The sequence below is a fragment of the Thamnophis elegans genome, chromosome Z (genome assembly GCF_009769535.1).
Source record: "Thamnophis elegans isolate rThaEle1 chromosome Z, rThaEle1.pri, whole genome shotgun sequence".
In the NCBI taxonomy this organism is placed as follows: domain Eukaryota; kingdom Metazoa; phylum Chordata; class Lepidosauria; order Squamata; family Colubridae; genus Thamnophis; species Thamnophis elegans.
Genome location: NC_045558.1, coordinates 121,368,011 through 121,391,982, shown reverse-complemented (window position 1 = coordinate 121,391,982; position 23,972 = coordinate 121,368,011). Strand labels below are relative to the sequence as shown.

General features: G+C 45.7%; 2 protein-coding genes across 7 annotated transcripts in view; both read right to left on the bottom strand.

Moving 5' to 3' along the window:
• Positions 1 to 1,050: 1,050 nt before the first annotated feature.
• On the bottom strand, positions 1,051 to 5,930 carry FIZ1 (FLT3 interacting zinc finger 1). 6 transcript variants are annotated; one of them, XM_032237637.1, is made up of 3 exons: positions 5,666 to 5,930; positions 4,273 to 4,293; positions 1,051 to 3,155 (listed from the first exon to the last, which is right to left on the bottom strand). In XM_032237637.1, the coding sequence occupies exon 3, from the start codon at positions 3,138 to 3,140 to the stop codon at positions 1,689 to 1,691; it is 1,452 nt and encodes a 483-aa protein (XP_032093528.1). In that variant the 5' UTR covers positions 3,141 to 3,155; positions 4,273 to 4,293; positions 5,666 to 5,930; the 3' UTR covers positions 1,051 to 1,688. The 6 variants fall into 6 exon arrangements, with proteins under 6 accessions (XP_032093528.1, XP_032093524.1, XP_032093525.1 ...); XM_032237633.1 differs by having other exon boundaries at positions 1,051 to 4,385; positions 5,666 to 5,929; XM_032237634.1 differs by having other exon boundaries at positions 1,051 to 4,293; positions 5,666 to 5,929.
• A 6,727-nt stretch (positions 5,931 to 12,657) lies between these two features.
• LOC116521031 (sacsin-like) overlaps positions 12,658 to 23,972 on the bottom strand; it is a 41,324-nt gene continuing 30,009 nt past the window's right edge. Inside the window, exon 8 of the mRNA XM_032235637.1 lies at positions 12,658 to 23,676. Coding sequence (XP_032091528.1) covers positions 12,920 to 23,676 — 10,757 coding nt within the window. The 3' untranslated portion in view covers positions 12,658 to 12,919. The remainder of the gene's footprint in view (positions 23,677 to 23,972) is intronic.

Sequence of the window (23,972 nt, the reverse complement as noted above, 5' to 3'; positions counted from 1 at the left end):
GTCTTAAAATTGCCGAGGCTAAATATCCCTTATTTAGATAATTTGCCTTGCTTTTTAGCTTGTTCTCCATTGCGTATTTAATTATTAAAATGTAAATGTGAGCTTTCCTTGTTCCCAGGCCATCTCAATCTTTAAGATGCTACTAGGCACCTAACAAAATTAGCAGTTTTAAATATCATTTTGAAATTATACAGAATCTTAGGCCAACTCAAAATTTCACCCTTCCTACAGCCAACCATGAAGGAGAAATATACCAGCTCCTCAGTATTACCTTAAAATGACAAATGCTCTTTAAATTATTTTGTTAAACTTTGCCTTCTATTAAATACTAAGTTTCTTTGCCCTGAAACTTCACGCCAAAGCAAAGGCACCTATTTGGCCTTTACACAATTTTCAGAAAGGAATAGAAGTGTCCTAAATGAGCATTCTTCTGGCTGATAAGTTAAAACAAGGAGAAAACATGTCATATCATAAGATTAAAAATGGGAAACAGAATTCACCCTCCTCAAGCTGCACCAGTGTCCCTCGTAAAATTGTTGATGTGAAGAAACTTCGGACAGTGTGTGCTAGAAATGCTGGTGGGAGCTGTAGGAAAAATATGGGAGTTAAAATAAATATAAAAGGCTGATATTTGGAGCAGAGGGGGGAAGAGACAGGCTGCTAAGTTTTGTGATTTTTTATTACATCAATGGTGTGAATTATTTTTCAATACCTAATATCCCTTTTCTAATATCCCTTTGGTAGCATATATACTGTGAAGTAAAAGTTCTCAAATCTTGTACTAGTGGCTTTCTCTAAATCAAGTTGAACCTTTTGGGGGATTCTCAATAAATTACAATGCATACACTTATGACATAAACATGTTACTCCTATTTAACCTTGGAAATAATGGTTATTATGAGGGGACATAAGATTTCTCTACCTTGAGGAACAGAAAGTACATCTAACCGTAGTCCTATCAAGGACAGAATGGCAAAAGAAAAAGGAAAGAAAATTACACAGACTAAAGAATGATGCATGTCAGATTTGTGCACATTTATCTTTTTGGCCAATTGTGCTGCCTTTTAGTACAAGATCCCAGTACTGAAGTGATTGGGAAATACTGATGGGTGAAGAAGTACTCTGCCTCTTTAAATATCCAACTAAGTTTCCTCATTCTTTGGAGAGAGAGAATGGCTCTGCCCCAAAGCTCTTTCTCCAGGATTATTGGCCAAAGTCATTTCAGCACTGTTAAGCTCACCCAGACATAAGTACCTTCAGGCATTAGACACTTAAACCAAGGGGTTTTTCCTGTTATACCTTCTTCCCGTGCTCTGAATATTCCTGTTCTGAAATCAAAAACTTTCTGAAACCGATCAGGGCAATAAACAGGGAGATATTCTTCTCTCCCTGACACACCTTATAATTTGCCAAGCATGTGCAATGTATTCTATTAACAGTAGTGGAACATTGGTAAATAATAATAATAATAATAACAATAATAATAATAATAATAATAATATTTTTTATCCTTTCATTTCAAGTCCTTGCCCTAAAGTACTGAACTAGGAAGGAGGGTGAGGGCAGGCAGAGTTCGAAAACATCAGGCAGAAGTCTACCTCCAAAACGGGAACATCTGTGGCTGCCACTGTGGGATGGCGGTAGTGCTGGGGAAGGAGGGTTATTCTTAGGAGTTCAGGACAGCCCTCCTAGTCAATCCCTCGGTGCAGCTTGAGATGGCGGGAGAGGTTGCTCAGGGTGATGAACCCCTTGTGGCAGACAGTGCACTTGAAAGGACGTTCGCCACTGTGCAACAGACGGTGTCTTTTCAGGTAACATTCATGCCGGAAGAACTTCCCGCATTCAGTGCACTGGTAGGGTTTCTCACCGGTGTGCACCAAGACGTGACGGTCCAGATCTCGAGGACTGCGGAAGAATTTCTCACATTCGCTGCACTTGTAGAGTTTCTTGCCGGGCTGATTGGGGAATGTCCGGAGATCCAGCTGGGGCAACAGGTGACGTTCTAGTTCGCTGCCCGGGCCTGGCACTGGGGCTGTGGACACAGCGTGGCTCAGCTGGTGCTCCTCCAGGGCCTGCAAGTTCACAAAGGGCTGGCCACAGATGCCACAGGTGAAAGAGGGCTCGCCTCCATGTGCGGTCAGATGAGCTGCAAGGGTGCTACTGTTGGCAAAAAAGGTTCCACACTCGCACTGGTACAACGTGTCCGGAGGACGAGTATCAGGAGAGTGGCAGGATGGGCAGCCTCTGCTGTGCTGCTTTTCCTCCTCCTCCTCCTGCTCACCTCCTTTTGGCTGTTCCTTCATGCCCTTCAGTTCCAGCATCCGCCCATCCCTCTTCTGAGCTTTCTCGGAGCAAAGCTGGCATGGCGGGGGCCTGTCCTTGGCATGAGTGAGTTTATGGCGTTCCAAGAGGGACGCAGCATTGAAGTCTCTCTCGCAATCTGGACATTTAAAGGGTTTGATGTCGGTATGAGCCAGCCAATGACGGCGAAGTTCAGAGGCTAGCTGGAAGTGCCGCCCGCAGGCCCCACAACCAAAAGGGGCAGCCCGGCCTCGGCCAGCAGCGCAAAGGTGCCCCAAGGGACTCTGCTCTTTGCCGCAGGCCAGGCAGCGCGGAGTAGGCGCTTGAGGGGCTGCGGTGGCAGGAGATGCCCGGTGCTGGCGCTTGAGGTGGCGGCCCAAACTGCTGCGGGAGGAGAAACGAAGCTCACAGATATGGCAGCAGTACGGCTTCTCTCCAGTGTGGACCACCTGGTGGTGAAGAAGTCCTGTGGAGTCCCGGAAGCCCTTGGGGCACATGGTACAGCGGTAGGGGCGCTCCCCAGTGTGACTCCGGATGTGGTTCACCAAGTTGAAAGAATGCTTGAAGCTCTTGACACAGTGAGGGCACTGGAAAGGCTTCAGTTCGGTGTGTCGAGCAAAATGGCGGCGCAGGTCCGAACGGTAGCGGAAGCTCTTGTCACATTCGGAGCAATGGAAGGGGGCTCGGGGGCCTGCTCCATTGACCGTCAAGAGTGAGGGGTCGTCTTCAGCATCTGAGTAGAGAACAGCACATTCGTCCTCAGTTCCAGGGGCCGTCCGAACTCCTGGAGCCTCCTGGGAATGCTGGCCCTCTGGCCATGCTTCAACATGGCTCTCCATCTATCCAATGTAGTTCTAGAGAGCAGTAAGAAGAGAGCCAGAGCTGAAGGACTTCACAAACAGTTGAGTTCAAATCCCCAATAAGGACAGCTCCCTTCTCCCAATGTACAGGTAACCCTCGACTTATGATCGCAATTGGGAATGGAATTTTGGTTGTAAGTCATTCCGGTCACATCAATGGAACCAAACCTTATTTTTTACCATTTTGTAGTGGTTGTTAAGTAAATCCATACTCCCAAATGTGGGGATTTTTTTGCCAGAAACTGTCGCAAATCACAGTCGCATGACTTTAGGACATAGCAGCCAATGTAAACCAGCTTCCAAGCACTGGAAATGTTGCCATGTGACTGGGGGACGGGGGATTTTATGATGGCTTAGTGGTGTTTTGCGGGCTGATAGCATCCTTTCTAAAGTTGTCTAACTTCAAACAATTGTTAAAACAATTGGTCTTAAGTTGAGGACTACCTGTAAACCCATCATCTGGACCAATAAATGACTGTTAAAAAGTAATAAAAATTTTTTGGATAGCTCATTGAAAAGCTTAAGAAAATATGGTAGGAAGTTCTATACATGGAATTAATTTGAGAGTCCCTTCTCTTGTTGCAATCATTTAATTAAGGTAAGGCAGAAGTTAATGCTTTTACTCCCAAACAATGGAAACAAGTCAACGTTTTTAAAAAAAATCTCAATACTTGTTAATGCCATCAGATTTCCTAAAGTAGCATATAATATTAAACATAAATGTAGGAAATCTTCAGTGTTTATTTGTTCCTGGCTACAATAAATGAATTGATGCAGGAAAATCTTGGTATAATAGGACACTGTAGAAAGTCAAAATTTTCTACAGAGCAGTACCACAGAGAGTTGTGATGTTGGAGAAAAGTTAACTGGTTTCAATTCCTCATTTTCTTGAATGGAATTAAGGGTTCTAGGTTTGTGGGGCACACACAAAATCACACACACTTTATTTTGTGCTTACAAGGTTTAAGCACGAAGCAAATCCTTGCCCTTAAAGTGTCCGGAAGGTCTCATGCTATTCAACCAAATTTTTTTCATCCTATACCAGGGAGATTCTAACAGCTGTTTTTCTTTCAAAAGTTGAGGCTTGAAGTTTCCTATTCAGGATATTCACCTTTACACCAACTACAGTCTTCTAACAGATGCACAAGAAGAAAGAGAATAATTTATGAAGTGAGATCTTTGCTGTCTTCCACACTTATGTACATCGAAGGGGGAGGGGAATAACTGAAAAGGGACAAAATTTTAAACAATGCCTAAATAAACACACACATGAAATATTAATTTTGCCTAAACAAATCACACTTTCTTAAGCAGCCTTTCCAAGCAGTAGAAAAAATATTTAAGAAAAGAACAAAACAAGACCATTTATTCTTTTTTTTGGGGGGGGGGGAGAATTCAAAGCCCCAGCCTCCCTATGTAACTTCTGCACTTCACCTTTGCTGGTTATGCTTATGCTCTTAACCGTGGTAACTTGAAGATGTGTGCACTTCAACTCCCCAAATTCCCCAGCGGATATCTGGGATTTGAAGTCCACGCATCTTCAAGCTTGCTAAGGTTGACAAACACAGGTGAATGCTTTTTCTATCATTAACCCACTGGGAGGGGGGGACGACCCAAAGTCAATTTAATACTTTAAAGCAACAATGGCCTAGAAACCAGAAGCAGCATGAAAAACTGGCTGGGTGACTTCCAGGCAGACCCTTCCTTTCTCAGCCCAACCCACCTCACAAGGTTGTTGTTATGGGGAAAAGAGGAGGAGAAAGACTGCAAACCAAATTCTGGGATCGTGACCACCCACACTTCTTATCTGAAGGAATCCACCCCTTTTCTCTTCTTGACCTCAAACGAAAAGACCCCTCAAGTCCTTCCTTTGTGCTGAAGATGCCAAAAAGTGTTTTTTGCACCCTTCCCCCATAAACACCCCCCCCCCCCCAGCTCCTGGGCTGCAGTTTGCCTAACCTCCAGCTAAGCACGGCCAGCTCTGGTTTTCCCAGCCGGTTGAAGTCCAACTTTTGTCTAGACCAGCGTTTCCCAACCTTGGCAACTTGAAGATATCCGGACTTTTAACTCCCAGAATTCCCCAGCTGGCTGGGGAATTCTGGAAGTTGAAGTCCAGACATCTTCATGTTGCCACGGTTGGGAAACGCTGGTCTAGACTCCCGACAGAATTGGGGGCGGCGGGTGGGGGGGAGGAATTGAGGGATCCTTCCTACTAGCTCATAGTTTTTAGACCAGGATCCCTTTGCTGTTCCCTACAGTGCTTTGTGGGTCAGAAGTCTCTTGCAGGGATCCTAGCTTTGCCTCTCTGCACAGGCACTTTTGGGGAACCCAGGATCCGAACTCTTGACTCTGCAAAACTCTCTCTCTCTCTAACTCCCTCCCCCCCTTGGCAACCCAGGCGCCCCCCCTCCCCTTGTTGCTCCATGGGCTAACTAGAGGCACGGGGGGGGGTGTTTCTCCTCTCAGTCCCCCCCCCTTCTCCTCCCAACGTCTACAGTACTCACAACTTCTTATCGGCGCCGACATTTTAGTGAAGGGCAGATCCTTCGACGGGCGGCGACAGGGAGCATCTGCCCTCACACACCCCCTCCCCCAGAAGCTGATTAAGGGGTTCGCCGCGAGGAAGCATTGACCTCTGGCGACAGTCACTCTCCCCCCACCCCACCCGCCAATCCAACCTCAATGGAAGTTAGCAGGATGCTCCTCCCCCGCTCCTCCCCCATCTTTTCTGTGGGCAAGGAGGAGCAGAAGCGGCATGTTCCTTGTGGGCAGGTGAACAGAGTCTTCAACGGGGCGCCATTTTTTTTATATAGCTAGTGTAGGAATTAAGAACCGTCTCCTTTAAGAAACTACCTCATGGGTAATGTAGGCAGAGACTGCCTTGTGGGAAATGTAGTTCCATAACATGTGATCACATCTGTGTTTCTGATTGGCCACTGGGGCATTCTGCCCTGTGCAAAGTTTATAGCCGGTCAGTTTAAATGCCTTTGTGAACCGGAATAGTAGTGTCTGTATCTCTGCTCAACACAAAATCATCATCTTTTACACCACATGATGGGACAGATTATGGAAAGTCAAAAGTATCTTAACACTGAACTGTAAGTTTTGCTATTAAAAATGCCTGATAATAAACTTGATCTGAATTCCTAAGCTTAACTGCATGTCCCAGCAAGCCTACAACGCCAGAGGTAGAACAGTAAATAAATGTTGATTTTTTTTTGCTCCCCTCGAGTAAAAAGATGATGTTATTTTGAGTTCCCCTCGAGTAAAAGGACTTTGAAGTTGAATCCCAAACTCCATTTGCATTTTAACTGAGAACAGCTGCCTGGATTCCCCCCACCCCCTCTTGGAGCAAAGAGAAACATCCCGTTTCAGTGACAAAGGCTGATTAATTCTCCTGAGATGAAGGACTTTGTTGTGCTTAAGAAAGTGTGCCAAAAGGGGGCCAAGAGCTGAATGAGAGAAGCATCCTCTACAACCTAGCTGGCTCAATCTGCTCCGAAAAGTCTGTTTTTGTTTGTGGAAGAATGATTACAGGCTGGACTCTTGTTTCTCCTCTGGTGTACTGAGAAAGCAGATCCTGCAGAGTTAGAAAAGCATGTTTCCTCTCTCTCCCTCTTTGAAAGCAAGGTCAACTTTGTTTCTAATTGAGCTCCAGGGGAAGGGACCCAGGAATCGCATGATAAAGCAATCCCCCACCCCCTTCCCAACCTATCCAGTCTGATGTGCTGTTATTAAGACCAAACGCAAGTGGCTTGGAGGCAAACAGCAGCCTAACAAAGAGAAACCGGGTGCAGTGAATCAAAGCAAATTCCAAGCCTTACTCCTTAAGTGGTTGTAAAAGCCTCATGGAAAGGTCTCCATGGAAACGGAATTTGAATAAGTAAGAGGTCAGCTAGCCCAGATCCAACCTCCCAAGTCCTTTGAACTTTACTGATGAGTTGTCCTGGCAACAAGAGACAATAAAGAGGCCCCAACAATCCCAGCTTCAATTTACTTTGTGTGTGCAAAGCCATCTGGCAGTTGAATGGCCACAAGTCAGATGCAGTCCAGCCGAAAGGCCTGCAGTTATGACCTTGTTGATTTGTTACTATTGTTTATGAATTATTGGAAAAAGGCACAACCTCTTTCGGAGGTACCAAGCTAGCAAGATCCAAGACGGGTTCCAAATCCGGGTAAAGATGCTTAGGAATTCCAAAACTGGAGAGTTAACTTGCAACCCTCAACAAGGAAAAACACCATTACCAATCACTCCAAACATTAGTCACAAACAGCGCCCTCTGGTGGCTCCTCTACAAACTGTAATCCAGTATTTTAGGTCAACGCACCCCAGTGGCTAACATGTGAACTGCACCTTGCATCTACAAAGTTTTGCAATGCACCCTAGCGGCTGACAAGTGAACTGCACCTGTATCTCCAAAGCCTTGCAACGCACCCCGGTGGCTGACATCTGAACTGCGCCTTGCATCTGCAAAGTTTTGCAACGCACCCTACTGGCTGACACATGAACTGTGCCTGCACCTACAAAGTTTTGCAAGGCACCCTAGCAACTGACAAGTGAACTGCATCTGTATCTCCAAAGCCTTGCAACGCACCCTAGTGGCTGACATGTGAACTGCACCTGCATCTCCAAAGCCTTGCACCGCACCCTAGTGGCTGACATATGAACTGTGCCTGCACCTACAACTTTGCAATGCACCCTAGCAGCCAACATGTGAACTGCGCCTGCACCTACAAAGCCTTGCAATGCACCCTAGTGGCCAAAAAGTGAATTGAACTCAAAAATTCATAACACATAGAAGAAATTTCCTGAACTAATCTTAGTCATAGAATCTTCTCCAACCATGGCAGAAGAGTCAGACATGCCGAACCCCATGCCTAAACACAACACAAACTCAGTATTGGTTGTCTACAGCGAACAAACAGAGCAATAAACATGATCAGTCTGCAGAGCTGCAACCTTTGTCCGCACCCTGACAAGATGAAATTGCACAGAACCTTCTTGTAGAAAAATACCATCTGTCCTCGGCAACCATGTCTACTCCTACGGACTGTGCCTGTTTGAACCAATGGGAGGCCACTGATCCTGATCCCACCAAATCCGTAGGGCACACCTTACCATCTCTCCCAGCATATAACCCGAGGGCAGAATGGCAACTTTGTCAGAGGAAGGCAAACTTGGCATCTAGAAGGGTAGTGAATTTCTCTGACACACCAGGCCAAGAATATCGGGTGTGGAGGCAGATCTTCCAACATGCTATCCGTGCCGAGAAGATAGAACCTGACGACGAGATCATACATATGATGGCTTGGCTAGGCCGAAGGTCTACACAATAGCTACACTTATCTGAATGATGCAGTCAAAGCCTGTGAACACGCTTGGAAAGTACTTGATCGACAGTTTGGTTTGTCCATGCTCATGGAGTCCTCACTCTTGAAACAGGTCGTTGAGTACCTCAATATCAGTACGAATGATCCTCAGGAGTTTTGGAAGTTTTCTACCCTCCTCTCGGAGTTACGGGCCACTCAAGAGGATCCCAAAACCAAGGGATTGACATGCTTTGACAAGTACAGCATACAGAACATTATCATGAGAAAACTCTCAAGACGGTTCAATGATTGATGGACCGATCTGTGTGACGCTTACAGGAAGAATAATCAAGACAATGATCCTCCCTTTACTACACTTGAAGAATTTGTTGCTGATCAGGTAGAGCAATGCACCGACCCTCGAAAGCAAGGTCATTGGGATAACTACAACCCAGGTCAAAAAAGGGCTGGCCATAGTGCTGCTGCGATCAAGAGCCCAATGCAGACCGCAAGGGAAAAAACATTTGTGTCTCTTTCTCTCTCTATCCCTCTACCTACCTATCTATCTACCTACACACACTCTCTCTCCCTACCTACCTACTGTATTTCTCTCTATTTCTATTTCTCCCTCCCTTTATCTACCTACATACCTACCTAACTACTCTCTTTCCCCCTACCTATCTACTGTATTTCTCTCCCTCTATTTCTCTCCCTCTATTTCTCTCTCTCCATCTACCCACCTACGCACGCACACTCTCTCCCTAGCTACCTACTATGTTTTTTTCTCTCTCTCTCTCTCCCCCCCCCTACCTACCTCTGTACACTCTCTCTCCCTACTGTGTTTCCCCGAAAATAACACAGGGTCTTATTTTATTTTGATCCACAAAATATGGCACTGGTCTTATTATCGGGGGGGGGGTGTCTTATTATTTTGGGGATGCAGGAGGCAGCAAGCATGGGACTGCATGTCCTGTCGCCCCCATCGCCTCCCCTCCCTGTTCTTTGCACCGGCTGAGCGGCTGGCCGCACTGCTCTGACGTGTCCTGTCACCGCCCTGCGTTGGGTTGGGCTTTCTTTGCGAGGGGGACAATCTGAGGAGTGAGAAATTTAGGAAGCCTGGGTTGGTGTGGGGCAGTTTCTCCAGTGAAGCATCCGATTCATCCCCAGTGGTGAGCTTTTTGCCTCCTCTCTGCCCTGGCTTGGGAGCTGCAGAGGAAGCCTGCCATGCTCGGCGAGTGGGGGAGAAGAGACGACAAGAGAAGCCATGTCTCGCTCCATGCCTCTCACTTCTCCCCCACCCCACTTGCCACCCCTCTCGCTAAAGAGACGGTGGGGAAGGGAAGCAGCCTTTGTAAAGCAAAATTATAAACACTTAACCTTTTTTATCCCTTTATCCCTTTTCATATTTGTTCTTTATCCCCCTCCCCCACTGTACTGTACATATGGTCCATGTTGAAGTGCATTGAGACAGTTGCCAGGGGTGACAAGATGAGGTTAGTTTTATAACTTGCTTCAGAACCCCCCCCCTTCATCTGGCACTCCAACCTCTTCATTTGGGGGGCAAAGACAAGATTACAGAATCCCTTCCTGAAATGTATTGACCCATTTTACAAGCTTTCTTGCCACAGTTGTTAAGTGAATCATTGCAGTGGTTAATAACATTGTTAAGGGGATCTGGCTTCCCCATTGACTTTGTCAGAAGATCACAAAAGCTGATCACATGATCCCTGGACACATCAACTGTCATAAATATGAACTGGTTACCAAGCATTTTGATTATCTGACCATGGGGATGCTACAAATGTCACGATGTGAAAAAGGTTCATAAGTCACTTTTTTTCAGTGCTGTTGTAACTGAATGGCCATTAAATGAACTGTTGTAAGTTGAGGACTACTTGTGTAGGAAAACTTTGGGTTGACTGATCATTTACACAATGGGAACCATACAAGGACAAAATAAGCTTTATCCTCTGCTCTTTTGCTTCATTAAACATGGAATTTGCCATCTGCTGTTATTCTGATGTCTAACAAACAGGCCTTCCTCATTTATGAGTGAATGTGAAAATAATAAAAGTAGGATATATATATATATCAAATAAATAAATAGGATTTCATGAGCTCCAGCTCACTTCCTAAGATACATAAGGTGGACTGAGTAGGGTTCTAATTGGGATGACTCTGGGTGGGGCAGATAGGGTAAAAAAATGTTAAATGCAGATTAGATGTAGGGCAGATTAAAAGCATTTTATCAACTGGCAACTTCATGAAAAAACCCAATATATTTGCTGAGGATGTGTGGGTCCCTGAAACCATTTAATGTGAGCTTAGAATTTCTCTCGTCAGTGGCATTGTTGAAGTTCCTTTGAGGCTGGTGGGCAGGGGTCTTTCAAAGCCCACTTTGAGCTACTTCAATGTTGTATGGACCTCTGGGACATTTCACTCACAAACTAATTTCCCTAGATACTGGCCAATCTGATGGTAGATGAAACAGGAAGGCAACAGCTACTGGCCCCCATTATGTCCACATAGCCCAACATCATTGTTAATTGGAGCATGATTTGACCTTGTTGGGTATTCAGAACATTTGAGTTTAGGAACACTTGTTTTTCCAGAGCAAGTAGAAGCCTTGGGACCTCACCGCAAGATGGCTAGGAAATACAACCCCTACATCACACAAGGCAGTGCGATATGCAACCTTGAAGCTGTTGCTGCCCTCAACACCACCTATTAAAGGACGTGTCAACAGCATAAACACCGTACCCTAAAAAAATTCAAAGTTTCTGTTGCAGACAATGACACTTGTGGTGAGGGAAGGCTGCTCAACCACCATTCAATTCTTGGCAATGTGAAGTAATGGTAGCTGGACAGGGATATCAAAAACACTTGCTCCAGGTGTGTACCTAGGCTAAAACTCAGGCAACTTCTATTGTTTAGTGCCAGTGCAGGATGACAGCTCCAATATACAGCCCTGCAGATGTTTATTATTTATTTTTTTTATAAAAAATTATAGGCTGCCCATCTTACCTCAAGGTAACTTGGATCGCTGTAATCCATTTGTTGTGCTTTTGCTGAATAGCCCGATTTATTTTGACAAGGTGGAATTGGTTATAGTCCAATCTAGGATTCCTTAAGGCCAATCTTAATTGTACTGCACTAGTTAACGGTGCACTAAATAAAATCACTTGTACTGCTAAAAATTATAGTATTAATTGCTATCTTCACTAGAAATCAGAAGACTGGATTCTGTGTTTTCAATCACATCTCAAACTCCCAATTGCAAAACTATAATAAATCTCCAGAAGGGCCAAGCAGGATTACACTTTTTCACTGTCAGTTGATCCCAAATGGTTGTGAAAGAGTATGTGAAATGCAAATTCCTGAAATGCAAATTCTACCCTGTAGCCAAATCAAGATGTGCAATAAACTACAGACTACCTTTCTGAATGTATATTAAAAAATAGGTACGCACATCCCTGTAAATAGAGAACCAAAATGTAAGACATTTCGATATAGATAGTCCTCAACAACCATTGAACAACCAGCAGCAACCAGTGGTGCACCACTGGAAAACCTGAAGGACCAGATGAGGGACAGATCATGGGAAGAAATTATTTTGACACGAAGAATCCACACCGACTTGTTGCCACATTCTCACTTAGTCATGACGATTTCTGTAAGCGCATCCATTGGGGAAAAAACACTGCCTATTACTTCTAGTTATTGGGTACTGACGTCAACTGGGGGTTGACCTTATAGAACATTGATGGCTAACCTTTTTCTAAAGGTGTAATAAAACTGTGTATGCAGGCTATTGCGCACATGCGTGTGCCCACCCAACCTTGCAGGTGCAACCCCAACCTACGCAAGTTACTCCCCTGCGGGGGAGGGGGTGTCACCCTACCCAGGCTCCGAGGGTTTCCTGGAGCCTGGGGAGGGCCAAAACGGTCTCCCTCAGCCCTCCGAAAGGCCAAAAATCATCTGGCCGGCATGCACACTGGAGCCAAGGGCTGTCATGCCAGCAAATAAGGCTCTGCGTGCCACCTATGGTACGCGTGCCATAGATTCGCTGTCACGGTTATAGAAGAATCAAATAGGGATAAAGAGGAAATGAAATCTCTATCAAGGAACCTATGGCTGTAATAATTCCCTTTGCTCCCCTCCATAAATATACAATTCATTATTTATTTTAGAAAATGAAGTTTATTGAAGCAATTTATTAAAAGGCAAATAATTTCAGCATGAAAGAATATGCATACTATTTTCATAGACACATTATTTTACCATCTACAAAAAAAAACCCAGGTTCTCTGAGGCTATTTTTTCCCCCTCTAAAGAACAATCTTTCTCATTTTATAGCAACTATCTGCAAATTTTCTTTACAGGCACTGCTGCATTACATACACAATGGTCTTTCGCAGCTTTTAATATTTTAATATTTCCAGATTTATTTAGCGGTCAAGCCAACTCTTTACCATGTTTAAGATCTCCCAAGCTAACAGTAGCACATCCTGCTCTTTGCAGGCAGAAAAGGCCTCATGAGGAATGGTGGGAAAAGTGTGATATTTGGGATACTGTGTTACCTTGTCATCCACGCCGTGCTTCCTGAGCATCTCTATCTTCTCAGGGAGCTTAGCCAGCTCACATCCATAAGACGCTGCCTTGTCAGCCAGCTTTGGAAGAGAGAGATTCCTCTCGAAGCTGCCTCCCTGATTGTACTCAACTGCTGTCAGTGTCTTCTCCATAGCCTGGAAAACCATATAAAGCAGCCATTCAGTGCTGCCATTTCCAGCAATGCTGGCTGCTACCTGCAGATCACATTCTGCTTGCCGGAGCCAACGCTTTGCCTCTAGGAAACAGTGCTTTGGCTGTGATCTTGAAGAGTTTGGTCCACTCTGGTGATAGTATGACCAGAAATTGTAATTGCTGCATCCTCCCCCTCTCCTTCTTCCTCCTCCACCACCTCCTCCTCTTCCAGGCCACCTTTGGCTGGTAAATTCATAGTGCTTCTGTTGATGTTGATGAGCTTGCTCATCCCATTGACTCCAACAGTCTGAGAAGTTTCTACGATGGGAATTGCTACTTTTGGATCCTCCACCGGAGCCATTTGACCACATTCCCTTCTCCATCTCCTTGATCTTTTCTTTAAGGTACTTGAAGAGTTCGTTAGCAGAATCTTCTTGACCGGGATTTTTATCTGGGTGATAACGCAGATATAATCTTCTAAGGGCTTTCTTCTTCTCCTCTTCTGAAAGTCTCCAAACTTGAGCTAGGCACTCATCTATCTCTTTCTTGACCTCGTTCAGTGGCCGTTGATGCCAATACTCATTCATATTCGGTCTTGCCAACTGGGCAGCATCAGTGGAACCTAGGGGCAGCATAACCATTTTATTTGAACTGGAGACTGGCTTATCTCTCTTGAAGTGGTACAAGTCATATGCAGTCACTTCTTCTTGCCGACCTCCTCCCAAGTCAATGCGGTATGTGTGTATTTGACCAGCACCATTCTTCTGCAACTCAAGTACTTCAAGGACAACAGCATACAGGTAATGCTCGTTGGGTTGGGAAGAATCCAGGTAGCCCACATAATCTCCCTTCACAAAGGTATGCAGAATGCTCATATCCAGGCTGTCGTACCATTCCTCAGGGATGTCTTCTCCTGGAGGAGGAAGGTCATAAGCCTTTAGGTTTGCCTGCTGACACAGGGGCACACTGTGCTTCTCTAGGACTGCAGCAATATCTTTAGGTTCCTTGCAAGCTAAAATCTCCATGAGAATCCCTGTAGCATTCTGATGAAGCTTTTCTCCCAAAAGCATATTAACCTCTTGACTTAGAACTGAGCAAATATGGACTCCCTCTTTCAGACTCATGTTTTCCTGGTGAGTAAGGTAAATCTTTGTCATGTCATCTGGCAATCTTGCAACATACACTGTCTTGACACGTTGAGTTCCTTCCAAACGTTCAGTGTTGTGGACCATTACAGTGAAGAGCTTTTCATAACACACCACTTCTAGCTGATCTGGAGAGAAGAGTCCATCATTCATCTCTTCTATCTCTGTTGCACTCTGCCATTTCAGTAGTGCAATCAACGCATTCTGGAATTCAAGAGAAACCAGAAGTTCTTTGAGACTGTTCTGAAACTCACAATGTTCCTGATAGAAGCACAGTTTCAGAGAAGACTCTTCTAGTTGATCTTCAACAATGTTACGGAAATACGTGGGGCGAAGGTTTTTAGGTAGGAAGCACAGAAGTTTCCACTGCTTATACTTGTCCGCTGATATGGAGCATTCAGAGAGATCGATCAGAAAGCGAAGTCTGTTTTTCAAAGCAAGGGGTTCTTGGCCAGATTGGTAGTGGCTAAATACTAAAGTGTTTGATGGATATAACTTCCCATCAATGCAAGGGAGATAAAGTTCTTGAAGCTTTGAGAAATCTATTAGCTCTTTTGCTTCTTCCAGGAGCTGGAAGAGGAACTGAGTAGCTCTGAGTACTGCTTTAGAAAGATTGGGTTGCAGTTTCATCCGTTCTGTAGTCTCTTCATAGATCCTGGCCAGAACACTGGCATAATGATAGATGGTTGCCTCAGTTTGCACTCCAAACTTCTCAAAGAGATCTATATATGACCCTAACCTGGACGGCAGTAAGTAGAGGTATGGCCGAAAGTCATCTGAGCGCTGCAGATGGACCACCACATATTCTGCCTCAACTACTTCATTATCATTTGTCAGTATCACAGGAAGTCCTCTAAGGGAATTCACATCTATTTCTTTCTCATCTGAGAGGAAACTATACATTAATTTTAGAACTTCTGCCCGGGTTTCCTTTTTTTCTAGGGTGTCACAGGTCACTTGACATACATTGCTCAAATTTTTCAACACCACTTCGGTAGGTAATTTGCATATCACTCCGAGTTTTTGAAGAACATCCTGCTCTTTTTTGCCTACATAGTCATCAAAAGAGAAAGTAACTGCTGATGTCCAAAAGAGTTCAAGAGGTGTTGAACAGTACAAAGAACCGTGGGGTGCCACTGGAGCTTTGTAAGGAGCGTATGGCAAGTGAAGCCTACAGAGTTTATCATTGATGACACGTGGTACAAGGAAACGGATCTTGGACAATTTTGCCAGGAAGGAATTAGACAGCTCATCTTCTTTTCTGGAAAAGAGGTATTTCAAGAGTGCTTTACTTTTTTTTCTGACATTTTTAGAAGTGGCATCGCTGCTGAATGCCTCTTGTTCAACCTGGGCTGCACATTTTAAAAAATCTTCCTCAGAAACCACGTTCTGCAAGCCCACGTGCAATAAAAAACTCTTCACTTCCCATATTTCAAATGGATGCATTGAATCATAAAATTGCCATGGTACAAATCGAGCGCCCAATCCCAACTCTTTAAAAATGTCACCATCCTGATAGAAGTATGATACAAGACGCAGCACATTGTCCTTATCCCGAATGAAGGCAAAAGACTTGAATGTTGACACCACAGCTGCTTTATGAGTCTTGTAGTCTTCATTATACTGTGATTTGATGCTGAACAGCAACTTCAAGGCTTCCAGTACTTGGGCTTCAGGAAGACTGGGTACCCTAGGCAAAATCTGCATAAACTGTTGGAAATCATTCAATTCTTCAATATCCAAGCACTTGCTCACACTTTGATTCCAAAGGGTGTCCTTCAGTAAAACAGTCCTTGCATCCATTTCATAAAGTTCCATAAAGTTCTCACAGAGCTTTGGATTTTTGGATACCAGGCGATACACTTTTTCATATGAAACTAATGATACATGTTTTCCTTGATATGTCTCAAATATAGGCAAAGCTTTCAGTTTTGCTAATGATCCTTGATTATTTAGCTTTTCAAGATCCCTACAGAGGAAGTCCAAGAGTAAACAAAAATCCAAGGGTTTGAGTCTATCCCAGTATAAGCTACTGTGGATAGACAATTGTTCTAGTACTACCATAGGGTCTTCAATCTTTAGCAGCTCTGGATAGATGCAGTCTATAGTCAACGCTGGAGGCAGCAGGGAGGAATCTATTTTGGCAAAGCCCAGTTTATGAAGAATTTCACAAACTGGGCTAAAGTTATTAGGCATCAATGTACCAAGGGATTCAAGAGGAATCAACTCACTGGAACCATGGACAGGGAGCAGAGGGCACCCTCTGAAGAGGGCAATGAAATTTTCAAATAACTGGTTCATTTTTTCCTTCTCTGGGACACAGATTTGATTTTCAAAGAACTTCCACACTTCCCTTAACCAGCTCCTCTGGCTTTTGCGATCATTGCCCCAGCTATCCAGTGTCAGCATCTCCTGGATGTAAGCCACAGATTCATGTAGAGTAAATTCCTTCAGGAACCCCATTTTTAATAGACGCTGATTTACAAAGGTAGAAAAGCAGTGCTGCCGATGTTGGAAAAGCTTAGAAACCCAGATATTCTCATAAACAGGTTCTTGTTGGCTGAAACATCTCAGTATTTTGTCATTGGTCACCAGTAATGGAAGTCCTTCCACGCAACTCACATCATCAGGACCCAAACCACTTAGAGAAAAGGTTAGGAGAGCAGAGCAGTTGGCACGATTCTTTAGAGCAGTCTGATTTAGAGGGCATGGTAAGACATTGAGCAGACTTTTCAAAAAATGACAGAGGGAAGGAGAATTGAGAGTCAGTACATCAATTTCTGCCATGACAAATTGCTTATGTATCTCTTGTAGCTGTTTAAAGGCAGGGATCAAGCTCATACCCAGCTCCTGTAGAGTGCGCTCAAGAAGTTTATCCTCTATTCTCTCCTCCAGGAAATAGGGGTCTCTATTGGAATCCTCTGCTCTGGGTGCACTCCAACACACACTTATCGTTTCACTTACTGGTCCATTTTTGTAATTAACATTTTTCTGATAGACTGGCAACAATGGAAGCTGGTCTTTGTGAATCAGTTTATACAGATGGATCACTAGGTGCTGCCAAACAGGGGCTACATCCTTGGTCACAATTGGGAAATATTGCAAATATTTCAAAGCAAGATGATCATTACAAGCCTTCAGTGTGTAGAATTTCAATGGCTCCCTCCCCAGTGTCTGGCACAGGTTTTTAAGTAACTGGCCATATAGAGGGGCCAGCAGAAACTGCATGAGTAACTTATTCCAGGTTGAACTGACATCCTCTTCACTGAGGTCCTTCCGCAAGTCACGCCGAGCCGAATCAACAGCAAAGTTCCCATTGACATGGATGGGAAGGCCTGTCCTTCCTGGCAGAGGCAAGGTGCAGAAAGCCCTCCCACATGCTTCTCCATTAAGACAAGCAGCCACACCACCATAGGGGAGGAGCATGCCCTCTATGGTCTCTGTGCTGTCCATTCCAATTTGCCTTCCAACCCACCAGGTGCTGCTATCACACGAGAGATTAGTGCTGATCTTCATTTTGTAGAAGACAGTGACTGGTTTGCTCATCTCCAGGCCTCCTGCTGCAGCTGCCTGTTGCAGATGCTTCTGGTACTCCAGCCTCCCAGTCTCCCCTCCTTCAGTTTCAACCCGCAACAATTCTTTGGGACTCGTGTCTTTCTCCTCCATTACAGAGAAAATTACAGTGCGGATGTGATTGAGGAACATCATGAGGCATTCTGCATCTTCTTTAAGAGCCTCCAGCATATTCTCCATATATTTCTCAGACACTGAATTCTTGCAAATTCGAGAGGTGTCCGCCCCTGCAGGAGTACGCAGGGGCAACCGGAAAAGTGTGCCCTGTTTCAGCTCAAACACGTCAGGCAAAAAGGTGTCATAAACATCCAAAAAGGTATCTCTGAAATCGTTTGTGAGGTTGTACTGTGCACCAGGTGAGACCTCATCGGATTCTGGGAGGTAAAGTAATGTGGGGTCAAAGACACATAGTGTTCTATCCCCTGTGACAAACGCAGGGCAGTCTGTCAAATGGTAAACAGTGTTGAATCCCAGACCGTATTTTCCTACAGCATCCTGCCTTCCTCCTTTGCCGCCACAGCCTAAGCGCTGGATCCCCTCAATATCGCTCATTTGGAAGGTCCGGTTGTTATAGATGCAGAGGGCTGGGCCTTGAAGGGACTTCCACGCATCGCTGAAGACACGCTCTGTTGGATGCTGGCGGCGATCCCAAAGGAAATGGATGACGCTCGCACCAGAATCGTCAGCGTTCTGCAGCAGCTCCTTCAGCACATCCTGTGAAGAGGAATACTCCCGGAGGATGTTAGACAAACGGGTACACAGGTCTTCCTTAGCTCCAAAATGTGTGCTCCAAAGAGAAGGCGTCAGGATCCGGCACCTCTCCAAAGCACGGTGCTTTGAGGTCGACATGCCGCAGCGCACAGCAATTTCTCGTGGAATCCTATGATGGCAGAACGGTGTTCCACTCTTACGTGGGAGCCATGGAGTATCATCAAAAAGCAGCTTAGGCAATTGTCGTAGGATTTTGTACTGGTCTGGGAAAAACATTTTCTGGGACAAGTAAGAATCCAGTGGTTGATTTTCTGGCAAAACTCCAGCAAGCCCTGCATTGATCAAACTAAGTACAATTATTAGTTGCTCTACAGAAAGAGGCTCTCCAGCTGCATCCTTGGCCAGGGTTTCCAGGACAGAAGCATAATCATCCAAGGTAAATATGTCACGCAGACCGATACACTCCCACAGATTCTTTTCTTGCTGATACTCCTCAGGCAATTTGAAGAGGTATGGCGTAGCATCAAAAGCCAGATTGTGAGCCACTTTACACACCGGCACAAACCCAGCACTGACCAGGACGAAGGGGAACATCTGTGCCCTTTGCGCCACCTCTACTCTACTTTGATTGTTCTGGACTACATCATTCAGAAAAGCATAGCAACTTTGTACCATCTTAGCCAGCTTTTTCTTAGAGAGAGCATTGGAACAAAATGACGCCTTCTCCAGTTGCTTTAGCACTGTACCTACAGGTGGTTTGCATTTCACTCCTAGGAATTCCATTACCTCCGTAGAGAGCTTGGCGCTTTCCCCAAGAGCTTCCTTGTCCAGGATTGGTTCAATCAGATGCACCAAGGAATACTGCTTGTGGTGGTAAATCTCACTGGGACAGCAGATTTTATGCATATTCCCAGGAAATACTGCCGGCAAAAAGGGAATATCTCTAAACAAAACCTGGGTAGTATTTCCGTAACTTTCCTGGAGATGGCCATCAAGGAGTTCCAAGATGCAGCAGATTCTCCGGCATGCTTTGTCAGGGTTCTGATGCCACAAAGCTTCCACAGTTCGGGCTCGGCTGATCAGTTCCTCCATTGCCACCCAATCTTTGGTCATGCCAAGTTGTTCCAAGCGCGACAGCCTCTCCGGCTTCAGAAACTCTTCACCCATAGGAAAGCAGCCATCATCAGGACCGTAGAGAGGTGCCACACGGCCCCTTGGGTGTACAAGTTCTTTAATAGTTTTCAGCGTTTTATTTGGAGTAGTAGGGATGAAAGGAAGGGACTTCAGGCGCTCATTCACCCTGGCATCGTTCATATCTAGGGCATGAAGAATCAGGGCATTACGATCAGGCACTGCAAGCTTAGCAAGATTGGGTAAAACAAGCTCCCGAAGGAACCGTGCCCAATTATAAGTGTTTAGCATTGAGCTGTTTCCCGAGGTGTAGATTTTGAAGCTTGATTTAACTTTCTCTGGAAGAGAAACTGCAATCTGTGGTTCTGGTAAGAGTAACGAGAAGGCTCTGACTGCTATAGAACTCAGTTGCGTCTCACAAATGATATCGTCATCCAAAATGCAAGCATGATTAAGTGGGCGCCATTTTTGTCCATCAGAGAAGAGAGCTGGCTGCTCCCCATTTACTCCATCAATTAGTGCTTGATAGAAGGCTTTGGCTACTTCAGTGAAAGGATCCTTTATACTGTATACATCAGGCCAAAAATCATAATACTTATAGTCCTCCAGCAGTTCTTGTTTGTACATGTCTCGGAGCTGAGTTAGTGCCCCAAGCAATGCAGCTGCCACCGAATCTCGTAGCAGTGCTGTGTTCCACTGGCCCTTTTCTGTAGTGTGCCAGAGTCCTTTGCGATTGCTAAGCACGGCGAAGGGGGCTGTGAGATGCAGTGGGAGACCTGATTCAATGGGAAGAGGTAAGAAGCAAAAGACACGGCCTTTAAAACCACTTATATCTGGGAGCCATCGTCCAACAGTGGTACTAGGCCGTATTGGCAATGCTACCCTAGCAGAAGGCGGCAATAAATGGGTACCCTTTTGCCTTCCCTTTCTGAATAGTTCCTTGGCTTGTCCATTAGCTGAACATGAATGGAGCAGAAAATGCTGCGTGTCCACAGCTGACCGCCATGTTGTTCTCAATTGTATAATAGGAAAGCCCACCTCATTCAGTACTTCTCTGCTTACTATCGCCAGTGGCTGGACAGCTTCTGGAGAACTGGAACCATGTGCAAGGCAGGAGAGTGATACCTCCTGCACATTGTGTAGGAAAATCAGCAGGTACTGGGACATCTCCTGGAAGCTAGTTCCTAGTCCTTTGATCCGCATGCGTCCAAATGGCTCAGAGCAGATCTGAGATTCTTTGGCCTCCTGTTCGGTGCGGAAAGGCAAACGGATCAGAGTGCCTTGATATTTCTCCCCAATTCGACATCCAAAGATCCCTCTGAAGGGCCCAAATTGCTCTGGAAACGAAGCGGCGACTTTGGAGGTTAACTTCAAACGGATGCCCGGTCGGGCTGAACCACAGATATGTTTTTGGAGATGGGTGATATTGGGATCAAAGATGAGGATGGTGTGACCACTGAGAAGGAAAGGCACATCAGTCATGTGGTAGACAGTGCAGAAACCTAGGCCAAAGCGGCCGATCTTGTCCTCCTGGTGCTCCTTGGTGGCAGCACCTAGTTGGGTAATGTTGGAGAAATCTGCCTCAGTAAACAGTGCATCGTTCTGGGCCCAAAGGGCTGGGCCTTGGCAGGCAGCCATGCCAGGATCCAGAAGTCCTTTAGTAGTGTCATGTTGCCGGAAGTCTATTAAGAAGCGGCAAGTCCGAGCCCCAGCATCTTCGGCATTCTGCAGCAGTTCCTGAAACACGTCAGCATCCTGGCTGTACTCCCGAAGGATGTTACGGATCCGGAGAGTGATGGGCTCTGAAGGCCCCCAAGCTTCGAACAGTTCTAAGCCTGACAACTTGGTACTCAGCATCTCCACTCCAAAGAAAGCAGCTGTGGCAGAAGAAACAGATTCATGCACCGAAAAGGGTAGGTCTCCTCCCAAATCAGCAAGGTGGGCACGATCCATGTCACAATACAGTGCTGAACTGGCAGGGCGAAGAGCAAAACCAACCAAGCCTACGCTTTGCACAGGTATAAGCATTTCTTCTCCCCCGTGATAACTTTGATTGCTAAGCCAGTCCAAGGCAGTGATGAAGAGGAATAATTCAGCCTGCGTACCCCCTTTTGGTCTGGCATTGATTTGTTGTGCCAACTTACGAAGAGCCCGGTCTACATCTTCCTCGCTGGGTGACTGCTGGACACCCCATTTTGCAAAAAGCAGCCTGTATTTTTGGAAGTCAGGAGGAACTCGTGGCATCAGGAGCGCAAAATCCAAATCGTTAGGAAAGGACAGTACCACATCTGCTGGCCACGAGAAGCCGTTCCCATTCCACACTGAAGGGCATGAGGGCGGATGTTGGAAATTACAGAGATTCTGTTGCATGTGTTGATAGATGTTACACAACCGTTCAGTTATCCGGGGAGTCTCTCTAGAGCAATAGGCTTGTACCAATTCCGCTAAGTTTTCCATCACCTTTTCTGGAGGCGGTGAACATTCCAGGCCCAATTTTTCTGCAGCGTGGGGCCAAAAAGCATTTGTCAGTCCCATGACCTGTCCTACAAGAGCTGCATACTTCTCTGAGCGGATTGATTCAGGTGCTAGGAAGACTCCAGCTGGTCCACGTTTAGAGGAATTGATGGCAGGGACCCAAGGCAGGGACCTCAGCTGCTTTAGCATCTCAGGAGAGAAGCGCGACAGTAGAGGACTCTCGTTGCAAACCCGGATGAGGGCCTGGGATTTTGCCTTGGCAGTTGCCGTTTCACTTACATTCACTTCCTGTGCAGCGATTATTGCATCTGCTGGAGAGACAGCACCGAGCTCCGATTTCAGACCCAGCATACGAAGGATTCGCAGCACTGCTTGCTCCTGAAAGGGCCCTTTGGGAAAGCAGCTGGGTCTTAATAAAGCCAGCAAGGTGTGGTTCTCTGGGTCATAGAGATGACAGGGAGGGAGCAATTTTGTCGATCCGCAATCCACAAATGGAAGATCCCGGCACAAAGCTTGTAATTTTTGGCTCTGGTGAAAGAGTGTGTCTCCATTGTGCAGTAACCACAACATGAATTGCTTGGCATCCTCAGCCCGATTGGCATAGGACCCCTTCTTCATTGCTTGGACACACAGCAGGCACAGATCTGGCGTCCCCAGAAGCTTTCCACGGATTTTGAAAAGCAAGCTTCGTTCAGCTTCATTGCGACACAAGAGCACAGGCTCCGGGGTCAGGAGATGGGTAGGCACTGGTGGAACCAAAGTCTTTTCTAAAGCCAAATAATCTTGGGCTGATACCAAGCCTGGCTTGGGAGGAGGAAGAAGAGAAGGCATCTTGAAGAACAGTGGCAAATTAGTGAGGACTCCGATATCTTTTCGAGAGAATGAGGCAGCCGTAGAGAAAAAAGCACTCAAATTTTCAATTTGGCAGGCCGACAAACATGTCAGGTGGTTTTTTACATCTGCTAACCCCAGATGGACAAAGGCTTGTAATACATTGCTAGGTGTGGGCTCTAGAACATATTCTTCCAGCTGGTGGTGGGACCAATTGGAGTCCCATTTCTGGATCACGGTGCAGCCCAACACTTCCAAAATACTAGCCACCGCATCTGGCAAGCACTGCCCATTATGCCTCTGGAATATGAGGGTGGGTTGAGGCAAAATCCGAGCCAACTGAATGCTACCAAGAGAACTGGAGAGAGGAGTCAGTGGTATGATTGGGCATCCCTTGAAGGGCTCCAGGGAAGAAGCATGGCGTGTCAGGAAAGTCCAGAAAGCAAAAAGCCACTCAAAGGGAGGTTCGTCAGGGTGCGCACCGGGCTTCCAAATAACAGGAACAGACTTGCTGTTCACCCAATTTCTTGGGAGAGCTCCAGGAAGAATCTTCTCAATGATGGCTCGATTCAAGGAGACCAGATTTTTGAATAGCCCTAGAGAGACAGGAAAGACACAAGGATCAAATACCAATGTTTGTGCATCTCTGTCAGAGGAATGTCAATGGAGATTCCCAGTCATCCAGGGCCACGGTTGTCTCAAAGGTGCTTTTTCAAAAGGCAGCTGGAGGAAGAAATGTTCCCACTCCTTCAAGAAGTCTCATCCGTTCCGACTGGATGGTGGGGAAGATGGAAGGATTCGTTCTGAAGTCAATTCTGGTTAGTTCTCACTTCAGAATTAATCTTTCTTTCCTCCCCCCACCCTCCCAATCCAATCAGAACTGATGAAGCTT